Genomic DNA, 14,345 nt, shown 5'->3' with positions numbered 1-14,345 from the left:
ATGGTCAAAATTTAATTGAAATGATACACATATATTTGTTCATGTGTTTATACTTTTATTGTTGTGGGTTTCTGGAGAATGGGAGTGGGGACATCTGGTCACCTTACTGTATATTACAATCATGCTGACATGCTCTGCCCATTTCTTTATAGTACCGCTGCAGCACCAGTAAAGCACTACTGTACTTTTGTCCTTTGCTTTAACACTGTAAACATCTAGTTAACCCTCTGGGGTCTAATGGGTTTTAAGGGCCCTGGAGAAGTTTGACCTGCACAAAAATTTGTTTTTTTCTTAAAAACATAATAATGGCAAAAGTCTCATAACACTGTGTTCAGCACAAACTGGGTTACAATATTATATGAGCAACATGTATGTACATGTTTGTATTTTTGAGAGAAAAATGTTTATGCGTGGTTTTTGAAAAAGCTAAATTTTTAAGTGACTGATAAAACTCCACAAAACTCATTCTAAACATGTTTTCTAAACAAGACTTTTCAAAACAGGATGTAGTAGTCTAGAGTTGTATCTACAAAATGATGTGAAAATCATTCTGCCTACTCATTCACATAAAACAATATGTAGATTTACAATTTCTAAGACACTTTTGCCTGAGAAAGGCTGTATGCAAAGAGGCGTGAATGCTCCTGAATAAACTGTGATTGACAGCTGAGGAAACAAAAGACTTGCATTATGAGCTGCATAATGAGCCTTGTAGGAATGTAACAGGAATGTAACTTTATCTGTAGTAACGGTTGCACGCCCTAAATAATTATTTTTTATAAGTTTGATTCGGGCGCCAGACAGGTATTAGCCTGTCACAAAAAAATTACAATAAATGTTGTGCCACAGATACTCAGTCAGGTGTTCTAAAACGAATTACGAATATCACACAATAATCAAACAATTTTCACTTCACTTATGAATTTTATATGCGTGAGTTTTCAATTATTCACAAAACAAATCACAAAAATCTCACAGAATTTATAATTCACCAAGACACATTTTCACATTCTCTCTCAATATGACGCAGTTAAATTCAAAGGAAACAAAACACCACATTTCATAAAGTAAACACATCAGCGTCAGAATGGTCAATGATCTTTCAATAAAGTAAATGCACACAGCAACAAAAAAATTCCCTCATGGACAATTGACACTTTGAAAAAATAAGAAAACACAGTTTTGGTAGTGTTGAATCTGACTGTTAAACACAGAGCAGATTCGAGTCGATTATTTAAAGTGTCCAAAGCGAGAGCGAGAGTTTTAGTTTTGCACAGTAAAACCACAAAAGATTAACTGACCATCGTTGTCTGGACTCTTATTTGTGTTTTTTATCGTTATAGTAGAAACAAGGGATGATCGAGCATGGTAAACCAATCAAAGTTTGTTAATACAGTTGCCATTGCAAAACAACTTTATTCGAAGATAATAATTAAAATAATGCTAAATGCAGAACATTTACATGAAAAAGAATTATGAGGCATTTGATTAGCTTTGCTGTTCTGCACATGCATCGTAACCACCACTGGGATCAAGTCAGAATGGAGGAAAGCGCGAGCGCCTGTGCTACAGGTCACACAGAGGCAGCTGCAAACTTAAAATCATCGTTTCATGAAATATACAGTGTGGAAGCTCAGAAGGTATTTTCGCTGATGTTTTAATTTGTTTGCTAGTCTGTATGAGTGCAGTCATGTCTGCAAAATATATAAGAATATTTGCCGTCTTAAATGAGCTAATATTAGTCATCCCCCGTTTATAATTCAAAATTGCTTGTCAAACAGAAGCTGTGGCGTTTTAAGTTTACCGTCATGACACATTTTCCAATAAAAAAAGTCTATATTTTTGCCTTTTTCTAGTTAACAGTAATACTAGCTTTGAATCATATGATGCTAAGTTTTCGAATGTGCAATTGAGAAATTTGTCATTTTGGGTTTAACCCACTTAATTTCTGTAAACACCACCATCACCCATAAGCTATGCATGGACACACAACAAACAAACACACCTAGCATGTAACAAACCCAGTGCACTCACACATGTTGTATATTAAACACACAAATAGGATAGACCAGTAACAACATTCAGTGACTTGCTTGCTTTTATAGATGGAGATATAATGTTTTTTTAATGCTGGAAAGGAGAGCAAACAGGTGGAAAAAGAGCTAGAGAGACTGAAGGGGTCAGAGACAGGTAAGAGATGATAAAGTGATTGTAGCAGTTTCATAGTCATGATAAAGGTTATTAGCCCCTAAAATAAACTTCATACCATTATTTACTCACCCTTATGTTGTTTAAAAGCATAACTATATAGAAGAGTAATGTTTGTAACCTACATGAACTTATTAATATAATAATACTGGTCCCAATTTGCAAAAAGGCATCTCAATGCTCTCTCTTAACATCATCACTGAGGGCTAAGCCCCCCTAAGAATGAAATCCTAGAACCACCCCTGCTGCAAATGATGAGCATAAAATGAAGAAACTGAACCACACATTAAGGGGCGCTGTGATGCGTGTGACTGCCACACACTGGTTTTATTCAGGTCCAAGGCATATTAGCACAGTATCATAACCTCTCACACATGCACGCAACACATCCAGCACATCCACATTTGTTAAAATTACTAATAATTATCTATTTTAATTAGCACAAGGTCTCATTAATGATGCTTACATTAAACTGAACCAGAATCCATAATGTATATGTGACATCGCTGTATATCAGAAAGGCTGTGATTGAACCGAGGTCTTAGAATTACATAAGAGTCAACTGTCCCGAACTTCAGACACGAATCATCGAGCAAGAAAGCTTGAAAGTCCCCTACCTTCTTTATCAAAGCCAATGCAACCAGGAGCAAAGTTTTCAAAGACATAACTTGAAAGAGGCGCTCAGGAGTGCTTTTAGCACCATGGACAGGTCCCAAGTGAGTATAGTGCATCGGTCCTGAAGAGTCCGGTGTTCTGCAAAGTTTAACTCCAGCTCTAATCAACCTAAAATAGCTTATCAAGGTCTAAACAGTCACCTGAAACTAAAGATAGGCAAGGTATAACCAGGGTTGAAACTAAAATCTGCAGGACATCGGCACTCTAGGAACAACGTTGCCTACCTCTGGTTTTCGAGGGAGGATGAGGTGGATTTAGTCTCAAGTTGTGTGCCAGCTCATCCATGCTGAGTGTTCCCTTGGTTAGGGAATTAAACAGACGGCAGCGAGTGGTTTCTGGAGAAGCAAACAGGACTACCTGAGCCACTCCGAAATGTCTCCAAATCAGCTGGACTTTGTGGGGATGGAGTGGCCATTTGCCAGGAAGCAAAGTAACAATCTGTGTCGATGGAGAATGCGCCCACATTCTACAAAAGACATGTGACAGCATATCACATGCTGTCTTAAAAACTCTATCCATTTGGTCGCAGGTTGAAGGCCTTTGTTTCGCTTCCCTATTGCCTGTTACCCCAGGGCACTCGCCCAATCCCATCTATGGATAATCCGGCCCTGACTACAGAACCCCCTGCCACACCCAGGTTTTAGCCTTTGCCCAGACCTAATGGCTGACAACTCTGATGTGTGCCAATTTTCAAGAGTTTTTGAGCACGTTCAGGGCTCCAAATGTCTCTGAAACCTTAGTGCTCAGGCCCTATATAGATAGTATTTTAATATGTTTTAAATATCTGCTCCATTGGTCAAAAGAGACAGTCCTGCCCCAAACGTATGCCGTCATGGGCGCCAATTTTTTTTCCACCAGTGGATGCTCAGCACAACATTACGCAAGGCTTAGGTTGCTTATCAACGGCAAACACCATGGGGCCTATGCATGCCATTCTTTAAGCCAATCTTGAACTGCATGTCTGTTTGGTGTCTCTATTTTAAGATCATCATGAGGTCAATGTATGTAAAGTTACACACAAAATAGATATAAAATGGTTGTTTTTATAATAATCATGCAGTATAAACTCTAAATATTGTTTTATTGCTGATCATTTGCTTACATGCATCACTTTATACATAGCTCGGAAATTCCGTTGACTTTTTTAACCTCATGTCACACATTGACCACAGAAGATACACAAACGAAAAAATAGCTTAGCAAGGCAGCCAACTGAAATAGGAGAACGAAAGCGCAAAAAATGATGTAGCACATGTAGAAGTTATTGTATGCTGCTCACATGGAGTCCAATCACATTTTTCCTATCATTAAATATTTTCTGCCTCCTTTTCACTTATCTCTCTAAAAAGGATTTATAGGCCATAAAATAATGAAATGCAAATAAACAGTGGCCAGATGGTTTGGGGTTGGTCTGACTGTAAAAATGCAGAGAGATAGAGATAAAGAGCTAATTTCATACCTATCACTTCAAGATAGGGATGGGCGATAATTTGCATGCGATATCATGCGCATCTCGTCAGTGAATCCGCTTCCTTGATTAGTAGTAAATTGGCATCAGCTGCTTTCAGGTGGAGCGGCATTTACTACACAAAGCCGTAGTTTACTGACAACCTGGGCCATATAGCAGGCGATAGGTCTATGTTAATTAATGCGAAATTGCCAAGATTTGAAAGTGAACTATGGCTTTATGTAGTAAATGCCGAGAACAGATATCTTTAAAATCAAAAAACAAAGTATAGACAGTCACAATCGAGCTCAACTTCAAACCTAAAGCTGGTCACTGAGCCATCAAATATGGGAAAAAATTCTTCTGAGAAAAACCGAGCGAAAAAACTACAACCACATGTACACAGACCCTTTTCTGTTTCTCGGCGGCGGAGTGATATATCAACGAGCAATGAGTCTTCCAAGAGAAGTCAATGGAATTTTACAAAATGCCAAATAAAACACAACAGAAACTGTATTTCGCTACACAACTTGTTTTTAATCATCAACGAACACCACAAACTACTCTGTGAGTAGCACAGTTTTGAAAATGAACGTTAAGTGTTGTTTCAATGACATGTTTGTGCATGGCAATTGACTTCCATTCTGAAGCAGTCAAGAGATGCTTCTAAACGAGTCAAAAAGTCAAGACACGACCCATTGTCAAAATTTCAGTGTCCATCACTGTAGTTCATCCAAAACAAACCAGAAATGAGACTCAAAGTGTTAAATACCGGAATTATCCTTTAACACAACACATCTCACTCAGAACCTCAAGAAGGCAGAGGGTCATTAGAGATAGAGAGAGATAAGAATAAAGGTCTTAGACATGCCCAGGTCAGGATAGAAGACTTAATAAAAGACTTGAAACGTGTAAAGGGATTAAAGTATGCTGAAATGTATCAGATCCTATCAGAGGTCCAGGATGTCACTGAAACCAGTAGCTTTGCTGTCATCAGTATTAAATGTTACCCCTCGCAACCTACCCCCCACATAACTAATCCGAATTTAACCACTGGTAATTATTAGTGTTAAAAACAGAAATAGCAAAAATGAGCAGAGCAGCAACATTCAAAGAACAACACTGACATCACATTTATCACAGCACAGTTAACTAGTTATTGAATTCTAAAGTCAAAAAAATGTCTGATGATATTAATCAAAATGTGCACAAGAGTGAGATTCAGAAAAAATTGTATTATGTACCCTTCAGTCTCCTTTAGGGCGATCACTGCAAATCTTTGGGAAGGATGCATCCAAAGATCTGTTTCTGTGTTATTCTGAACGTCATCTTGTGAAGTGCTTTGTTTAATACTCGCAGATCCAAAGGCTGATATGAGGCCGGCTCATATGAGTTTGTGTATTCTATATCCCTTCTAATGCGCATCATTTTTTGTCCCAAAATTACTACAGCATTTCCCAAAATCGTGAAAAAAATCATGAATTCTCAATTTGCAAGCCAATAAAATACCCAGGACAGTGATACGGTCAGGACTGAGGCACCGTTTTTTTTTTTTTTTGTCTTGAGATATTTAGTGACCCTTGGTGGAGCAAAAATGGATATTCATAAAATGGTTGTTTTTATTATAATTATGCAGTGTAAACTGTAAATATTGTTTTATTACTGATAATTTGCTTATATCCATCACTTTATACATAGCTCTGAAATTCTCTTACATTTTCTGACATCATGTCACACATTGACCACAAAAGATAAGCAGCCAACTGAAAAAGGAGTTTTCACACCTATCACTGATCCCAAGATCACTGAAACCAACAAGCTCATACCACCTCACGTCACTATATAAAAAGACTATGATCTTATTGGTCGCAAGTGATCTCAGGTCATGTGCATTCCAATGTGTAATTTTCACTTGTGATAAAAACAGAATCAAAGAGCAGAGAAGAGCAGAGCGACATACAAAGATCTACAAATCAAGAACATTTACACACGCATGCTTAAGTCTGAGATTTAGGGTATGGACAGAAAGAAAATAAATATGATCTCTGATAACGTAGATAATTTCGGGAACCAGACAGACATCAATACAAACAGACAAAAACCACTTCGGTCTACAGGTAATGACTTTCCTTTATTATTTATATTTTGCTAATATGAGTAAAAGGGAATGATATACAAAGCTAAACCTTATTATAACTGCTCTATGTCTGTCGTCTACAGGAAGTGAGCATGTGAGGATGAGAAGTTACAGATCAGTTCCAGTGTGTTTGGTGCTGCTGTGTGTTCTTCTACTGACTGCAGTCATAGTGCTGCATGTCCTGATCTATACAAACAATCACCAATGTCACAACAAAAACCTCACAGAAGAGAGAGACCAGCTACTAACCAACAATACCAACCTCCCAAAAGAGAGAGACCAGCTACTAACCAAATATACCAACATCGCAGAAGAGAGAGACCAGCTACTAACCAAATATACCAACATCGCAGAAGAGAGAGACCAGCTACTAACCAAATATACCAACATTGCAGAAGAGAGAGACCAGCTACTAACCAAATATACCAACCTCCCAAAAGAGAGAAACCAGCTACTAACCAAATATACCAACATCACAGAAGAGAGAGACCGGCTACTAACCAAATATACCAACATCGCAGAAGAGAGAGACCAGCTACTAACCAAATATACCAACATCATAGAAGAGAGAGAACAGCTACGAACCAAATGTACCAAACTAACACAAGAGAGAGACCAGCTATTAGTAAAGTCCAAAAACTTGGCAACAGAAAATGAGAGATTATTAACCAACAATAACAACCTTAATAAACAAATAGAGCAGTTAACTCAGCAGAAAAATACAATGATTCTAAAAGCAGGTATTCTTGAAATACACTAAATATAATACAACAATGTTATAAAACTACCATAAACTGCAAAACACTATGTCTGTGGGAAAAACATACAGCTAATAGCTAAACTGTTGGTGTTTACAGAGGGATGGAAAGAATATCAATCCAGTCTGTACTTCATTTCATCTGAAAAGAAGAGCTGGAGTGAGAGCAGAAGATACTGTAGAGAGAGAGGAGCAGATCTGATCATCATTAACAACGGAGAGGAAGAAGTGAGTGAACAACGTTTGGCTGCTGCAGGTGAAAGAAGGTCAGTTAGAAGCTGCTGTCTGTTATAATATACTGTAAATGTGTTATTTCATCTTAGGATTTTATTGATGAGATTTCTGTTGAGGACAAACACTGGATTGGTTTGTCTGACAGTGAGGTAGAGGGCAGATGGAAATGGGTTGATGGCAGCACACTGAGCTATAGGTGAGAAATCACTAAATTTAACTGATTATTATTTAACTTCTTAAATGAAAAAAATGATTGTCACAGTCAGTATCATATCACACAGAAAACAACACTGAAGATCTAATGATGATCTGTTGTTTCAGACCATGGTATCCTGGAGAACCCAGTGGTAGTAGAACAGAGAACTGTGCCCTAAAACATTTATCACACTGGGCTGATTATCCATGCAATGATGTCTATAAATATATCTGTGAAAAATACAAATGAAATAAGCTGTTAAATGAGATACATGTTAATTCAGTAATCTGTAAGCACACGAGAGGTTTTATGCATAAACACAAGAACCTCAAGTCAATTTTGAAAGTCTACCCAAGCAGAATAAAGTCAAACATATTATTATGTGCTATATCTACCATAGCAAAACTTCTGTTTTATAATGTCTATTGTGATGCAAATAACCTTTTGTTTCACTGAATATATTCTAATAAATAAAGCTATTCAATAAAGGTGTTTTTAATACGATTATTTTGTTTTGTGTGTTTTATGTTGTGGATCAATGTGAGTAACATATATAGTAACTTGTATGTTGTGATTATTATTTTCTGTAAGATGTCACATGGATTTAAATTTTACAGTTTTGTTTTGATGTGTTAATAGCTATTTAAAAAAGAATATAAAAAGGTAGAGCAATGCAGAAACAGAACCGTGATGCTGTTTTCTCACTGAAGGTTTTTATTTATGATATGGTTATGACATAACTAAAAGACCATATAAGAAATCTTCACACTCTGTGGCCATTTTGGCAACACCTCCAGGCAGCCATCTCAGTTGTACAAGACCAAGTCTGATCTAACTGAATAGTGGAGAACAGATATCTTTAAAATCACTGGCTAAGGTCAAAACAACGTATTTTCCATTAACAGTTAGGCTAAAACACTTTTTTTAACTACTGCGCATGCATCAAGACTAGGAAGTACTTTGAACAGACATTTTAGACAAAATCAGAGAATCATAGTCTTTAACAACTGATGATATATATATATATATATATATATATATATATATATATATATATATATATATATATATATATATATATATATATATATATATATATATATATACACATTCAAAACTATAATAAATATGCTAAATATAAATAAAATATGTAAATAAAACATTCCTCAAAGTTGCACAAGAATTTACATGACTACTGTATCTATATCTGTTTAATGGCCAGTGATTTACTGAACAGAGAATAATGCAGCACACAAGAGCTACATTATGCATATCTAAACTATTTTTGATCTTATTGGTCACATGATTTGGACTCTGACCTGTGTCTTATCATTGTGAGCAACGTATAGAGTAACTGGTATGTTGTGCTCATCGTTGTTCAAGCTGTAGAAGTGTATTAGCGTATAAAGAAGCAACTACTAAAAAAAACTACTGACTTAAAGTCTGTTAAGTCTGCATGTTCTCCCTGTGTCAGTTTGGCTTTACTCTGGGTACTTCAATTTCCTCCCAAAGTCCAAAGACATACATGGGTGCGTTTTGTAAACAACAACAACGTAACTCGCTGCTGAACCACCACAGTATGATGCATAGTTGGAAAATCAACTGGCTAAATTTAGTAATTTTGTCACACATCCGTTGTTTGAACCATGTTCATTCAACAATATAGTGGATGATGTCACATAGGAGGTAGAGTACCAAGATACGCAGAGTTTTGCGATTGTGATCGGGGACACCTACTGGGAACAAACAGCATTGCAATTATTTGAAATTAGCAATAGAGTGTGACTCTATGGTCTTTAAATATGGTTTAAATGAATAAAAACTATTTTAGCCTTAAGGTACTCTCAGTCCACCTATTAAAGTATAAGAGAGCAGCTCCTAACCACATTTACCAACTTCACAGAAGTGAAAGGCCAGCTACTCTTTGAATAAATAAACATGACAAAAGCATAAAACCTTAAACTTTACTTTTTTCAGGTTTAAGAGGTTTGGGGTTAAATGTATCAAACAGCCCCGCCAGAAAAAGGTGATTATGTGATCGCATGATTCCATGCATAATCAGCCAAAGTCCGCATATTTATGTGAGGGGCGCTTTTTACTAATAAGCCACACTTTCGCAGCATGAATTGCAGATTTTCGTGCGCAAAATATGCGGGGCTTGCATGATTTCATAATTCTCGCATTTCGTAGCAAAAATCGCAAATATCTTAGCAGAAAGTTGAAAAATTTTACATTTACCTCACGTTGCCATGGTAACGTGATTATGTGACGTGAACATCATTGAAAAGCTGCAAAAGCTGCAAACAGTTTTTGCAAGTTCCCATAATTTCATTGCATAAAATTGCATAAATATCCCGCATATTCCATTGCATTTTTTAAGAAAACGTGCCGCAAGATCAAGGTTCACAAAAACGCCGTGTTTTTCTGGAAGGATTGATCAAAAACACAGTGGACAGCCAGAGCCTGATGAACTTTGGTCTATATATCACACAGCTCTAGACTATTAGGTGACATGAATTTGGTCTTCAAATACTGACCTCAGATCAGTTTCATTTCTTTGTTTTTTGCTAACCAATGTTAACAACACAATTTAAACAAGTAGACTAGAGACCAAAGAACAACACAGGAAGAACATTCACATGGTGACATTTATCACATTAACGCCATTTGCCAGTTTTTAAAACTAGATAAAACAAATACGTTGATAATAATATGATTCAAAATAATATGATTTCAAGGCAGAAACGAACATTAATCAACCAAATACTTCCTGCAACACAGTTTTTTAAGGGGGACTGTATTTCTATGTAAGGTAAAAATTCTAGGGAGCCATAAAAAAACAGAGAAACCGAAACAAGTCAGAGCTAAAGGAAGGAAGTAGGCAGCGATAGACTGTTTAGAATAAAGCACTAACTTCCTGTAAATGTGTGATTGTTGAGCAGTAATGATTTTAATGGCTGTCAGATCTGCCTGCTGGTTTTACAAAACTTTGCAATGTGTCATTGCGTGTGTTCAATGTTAACATGAGACACAGACTGGAGGAAGCAAGTATATCCAAATGAGGACCACAGAATTCAAAATAAACAGCAATAAGGAAATGTGGTTGTGTTTTTACAACAACTATGGCAAATGTCTATTAAAGCAAAACGATTTGAATGTTTTTCATTTGGCTGTAGAAACAATGATATAGTGTATTTCAGCAGAGTTTGACAAAACATGTGATGCACATGGTTCACATGACGCCACAAACACATATTTTGAAAACACAAGCAACAGACATGACACTCCAAATACTTATTTTGAATTTGCGCCCCTCGGAAAGAGCAGACACGAGCCGCCACTGGCATTTAACCTAGTGAGTAAACACACTCACTGCAAGTCTTAAACACACGCACACCAGAGGAGTAGGCAGCTATTAATACAGAGAGGGATGACAGGTGGATTCAGTATTCAGCTGTGTGGGACAGTACCTTTTAAAAAGCTCCTAATATGTATTATTTTGGTACAGATATGTACCTTTGAGATACCAGTATGTACCTCTTAAGTATTAATATGCACCTTTTAGGTACAAAAGTGTTCTTAAAAGGTACCACCCCAGTGTTGACAGTGTCAACTTTTGTACCTTCTTGTACATTTTCTCTTAGTGTGTCTGCTCTTCACTACACTATATCTCTCTAACAAGGATTTATAGGTCACATAATGCAAATAAACATTGGTCACACTGGAGTTGCTCTTCACACATTTCACACCTACAGTAATGTCACACCTATCACTTCAAGTTCATTGAAACCAACAAGCTATTAGTACCTCACATCACTTATAAAAAAGCTAATGATCTTATTGGTGGAGGTTTGCTCTTCACACACTGATCTCAGTTCAGTTGCATTCTGGTTTGTCATTCTCACCAGTGTTAATGAACAGAACCAGAGAGCAAAGAAGAGCACAGAGATTTTGGTTGTAGACAGAATGAAAATGGAGATGATCTATGAGAACGTAGCTGACTACAGGACACAGACAGGCGTCAATACAAACAGACAACAACCACTTCAGTCTACAGGTAATGACTTTCATTTATTGGCCTAAAGACAAAAAAACAAACAAAAAAAATTCTGTTGTCTGTCATCTTCAGGAAGTGAGCGTGTGAGGATGAGAAGTTACAGATCAGTTTCAGTGTGTTTGGTGCTGCTGTGTGTTCTTCTACTGACTGCAGTCATAGTGCTGTGTGTCCTCATCAATACAAACAATCAACAGTTTAACATCAAGAATAAAAACATCACAGAAGAGAGAGAGCAGCTACTAACCAAATATACCAACATCACAGAAGAGAGAGACCAGCTACTAACCAAATATACCAACATCACAGAAGAGAGAGACCAGCTACTAACCAAATATACCAACATCACAGAAGAGAGAGACCAGCTACTAACCAAATATACCAAGATCACAGAAGAGAGAGACCAGCTACTAACCAAATATACCAACATCACAGAAGAGAGATATCGTCTACTAACCTATACATTAATAGCCAAATACAAAAATATTACTAAACAAAATGAACTGAATCAGGAGAAAAATGAGCTGTGGACACATTTTAATGGTAATTTAGAAATACAACAAAACAACACAAATATAATATATTAAATATTAAAATAATATATTTTGTATACTGAACAGCACTAAGTTAAGTAGTTCACTCGGAAATAAAGATTCAGCTGAAATGGCTGCCTGGTTGTGTTTACAGATGGATGGATTCAATATCGGTTCAGTTTGTACTTCATTTCATCTAAAAAGAAGAGCTGGACTGAGAGCAGAAGATACTGTACACAGAAAGGAGCAGATCTGCTCATCATTAATAACAAAGAGGAACAAGTGAGTAAAGGATATTGTGTTTGCGTGTGTGTGTGTGTGTGTGTGTGTGTGTGTGTGTGTGTGTGTGTGTGTGTGTGTGTGTGTGTGTGTGTACCTGGTAATTATCACGTTGTGGGGACCAATTGTCCCCACAAAGATAGGAATACCAGTGTTTTTGTGACCTTGTGGGGACATTTTGATGTCCCCATGAGGAAACAAGCTTATAAATCAAACAAGATGATGTTTATTGAAAATCTAAGGTACAAGAAAGGTTTTTGTGATGGTTGGGGTTAGGGAATGGGGCAGGTAAGGGGAATAGAATATACAGTTTGTACGGTATAAAATGCATTACGTCTATGGAATGTCCCCACAAAACATGGAAACCAGAATGTGTGTGTGTGTGTGTGTGTGTAAGGGGGTTAGAATAAGTATATGCAGTTGTTTAAATGTTGTTTTTTATTAGGATTTTGTTCAGAAAATTTCTAGTACAAACCACATCTGGATTGGTTTGTCTGACAGTGATAAGGAGGGCAGATGGAAATGGGTTGATGGCAGCACACTGACCTCTGGGTGAGAAATCACGGAATTTAACTGATTATTATTCAATAAATGATTTTCACAGTCAGCATCATATCACACAGAAAACAACACCGAAGATCGTCTCGGTTACGGATGTAACCCTCGTTCCCTGAAGGAAGGGAAACGGAGACTCACATCGAGACCGACGAATCGGGACCAATCTACTTGAGAAACTACTAAAATGCCAAATGAACTTGGCATGCAGGTATTTGCATCTGCTGGCACCACCCTGCCGCGCAAGTATTTAAGGAGAGGCAGGTGCAGTACCAAAATCAGCAATTTTTGCTGAGAAAGCCGAGCACCAGTGCCCCGCCAGGATCAGCAATGGTACAGCGAACTGTGGCGATGGGACGTGACGTCTCCATTCCCTTCCTTGAGGGAACAATGCGGTCGAAATGACATCTTTAAAAAGACGCACTCGCCTTGACACGAGAGAATGGCTGTCTTTAAAAAGACATAAATTCAACTCGTGCTGCACTTTTTAGGGAAATCACTCTTTAGTGCTGTGCCTCTGCTGAAGGGCCTTTCCTCGCGCCAACTTCAGCATGCAGTGTATCCCCACGAGCAGATAGAGAGAGTTGATCTGCTGGCCTTCGAAGCGAAAAAAGCTGATTTTGGTACTGCACCCATGCCTCTTGTTAAATACTCGCATGGTAGGGTGGCGCCGGCAGATGCAAATACCTGCATGCCAGGTTCAATGGCATTTCAGTAGTTTCTCGAAGTAGACTGGTCCCACAAAGGGCATTCCTGATTCGTCGGTCGCGATGTGAAGTCGTAGTGACTGACTGAAAGGGAACTAACTGATGATCTGTTGTTTCAGATTCTGGTCACCTAAAGAACCCAATGGTGGAAGAGGAGAGAACTGTGCTGAGTCTTATTCATCAAAGTGGAATGATTTGCCATGTAATCATGCTCGCAAATGGATCTGTAAGAAAAACTTAAAATAAGCTGTTAAAGGAATAGTTCACCCTGTCTTCATTTTCTCCCTCTCATGTTGTTACAAATCTGTATAAATGTCTTTGTTCTGATGAACATAAATAAAGATATTGATCCCTATTTACTCAGAATATACAGTATGTACAGTATAAAAAGCATTACGTCTGTGGAATGTCCCCACAAAACATGGAATCCAGAATGTGTGTGTGTGTGTGTGTGTGTGTGTGTGTGTGTGTGTGTGTGTGTGTGTGTGTGTGTGTGTGTGTGTGTGTGTGTGTGTGTGCGTGCGTGTGTGTGTGTGTGTGTGTGTTTCACCATGTAGAGTACA

The 14,345-nt window shown here is 37.6% G+C and overlaps 2 protein-coding genes across 4 annotated transcripts in view; one reads left to right on the top strand and one right to left on the bottom strand.

Annotated features, from left to right (window-relative positions):
• Positions 1 to 14,345, bottom strand: part of cadm2a (cell adhesion molecule 2a) — a 679,060-nt gene that overhangs the window by 407,855 nt on the left and 256,860 nt on the right. The gene's annotated exons all lie outside the window — the stretch shown is intronic.
• Positions 2,910 to 14,028, top strand: LOC135779448 (uncharacterized). The gene is made up of 9 exons (XM_073815959.1): positions 2,910 to 2,924; positions 3,190 to 3,313; positions 7,325 to 7,452; positions 7,548 to 7,654; positions 11,563 to 11,711; positions 11,784 to 12,050; positions 12,390 to 12,523; positions 12,966 to 13,072; positions 13,902 to 14,028. The coding sequence occupies exons 1-9, from the start codon at positions 2,910 to 2,912 to the stop codon at positions 14,026 to 14,028; spliced, it is 1,158 nt and encodes a 385-aa protein (XP_073672060.1).

The sequence above is a fragment of the Paramisgurnus dabryanus genome, chromosome 10 (assembly GCF_030506205.2).
Source record: "Paramisgurnus dabryanus chromosome 10, PD_genome_1.1, whole genome shotgun sequence".
NCBI lineage: Eukaryota > Metazoa > Chordata > Actinopteri > Cypriniformes > Cobitidae > Paramisgurnus > Paramisgurnus dabryanus.
Note: the sequence above shows the minus strand (reverse complement) of the source record. Positions and strands in the feature narration are given on the sequence as shown.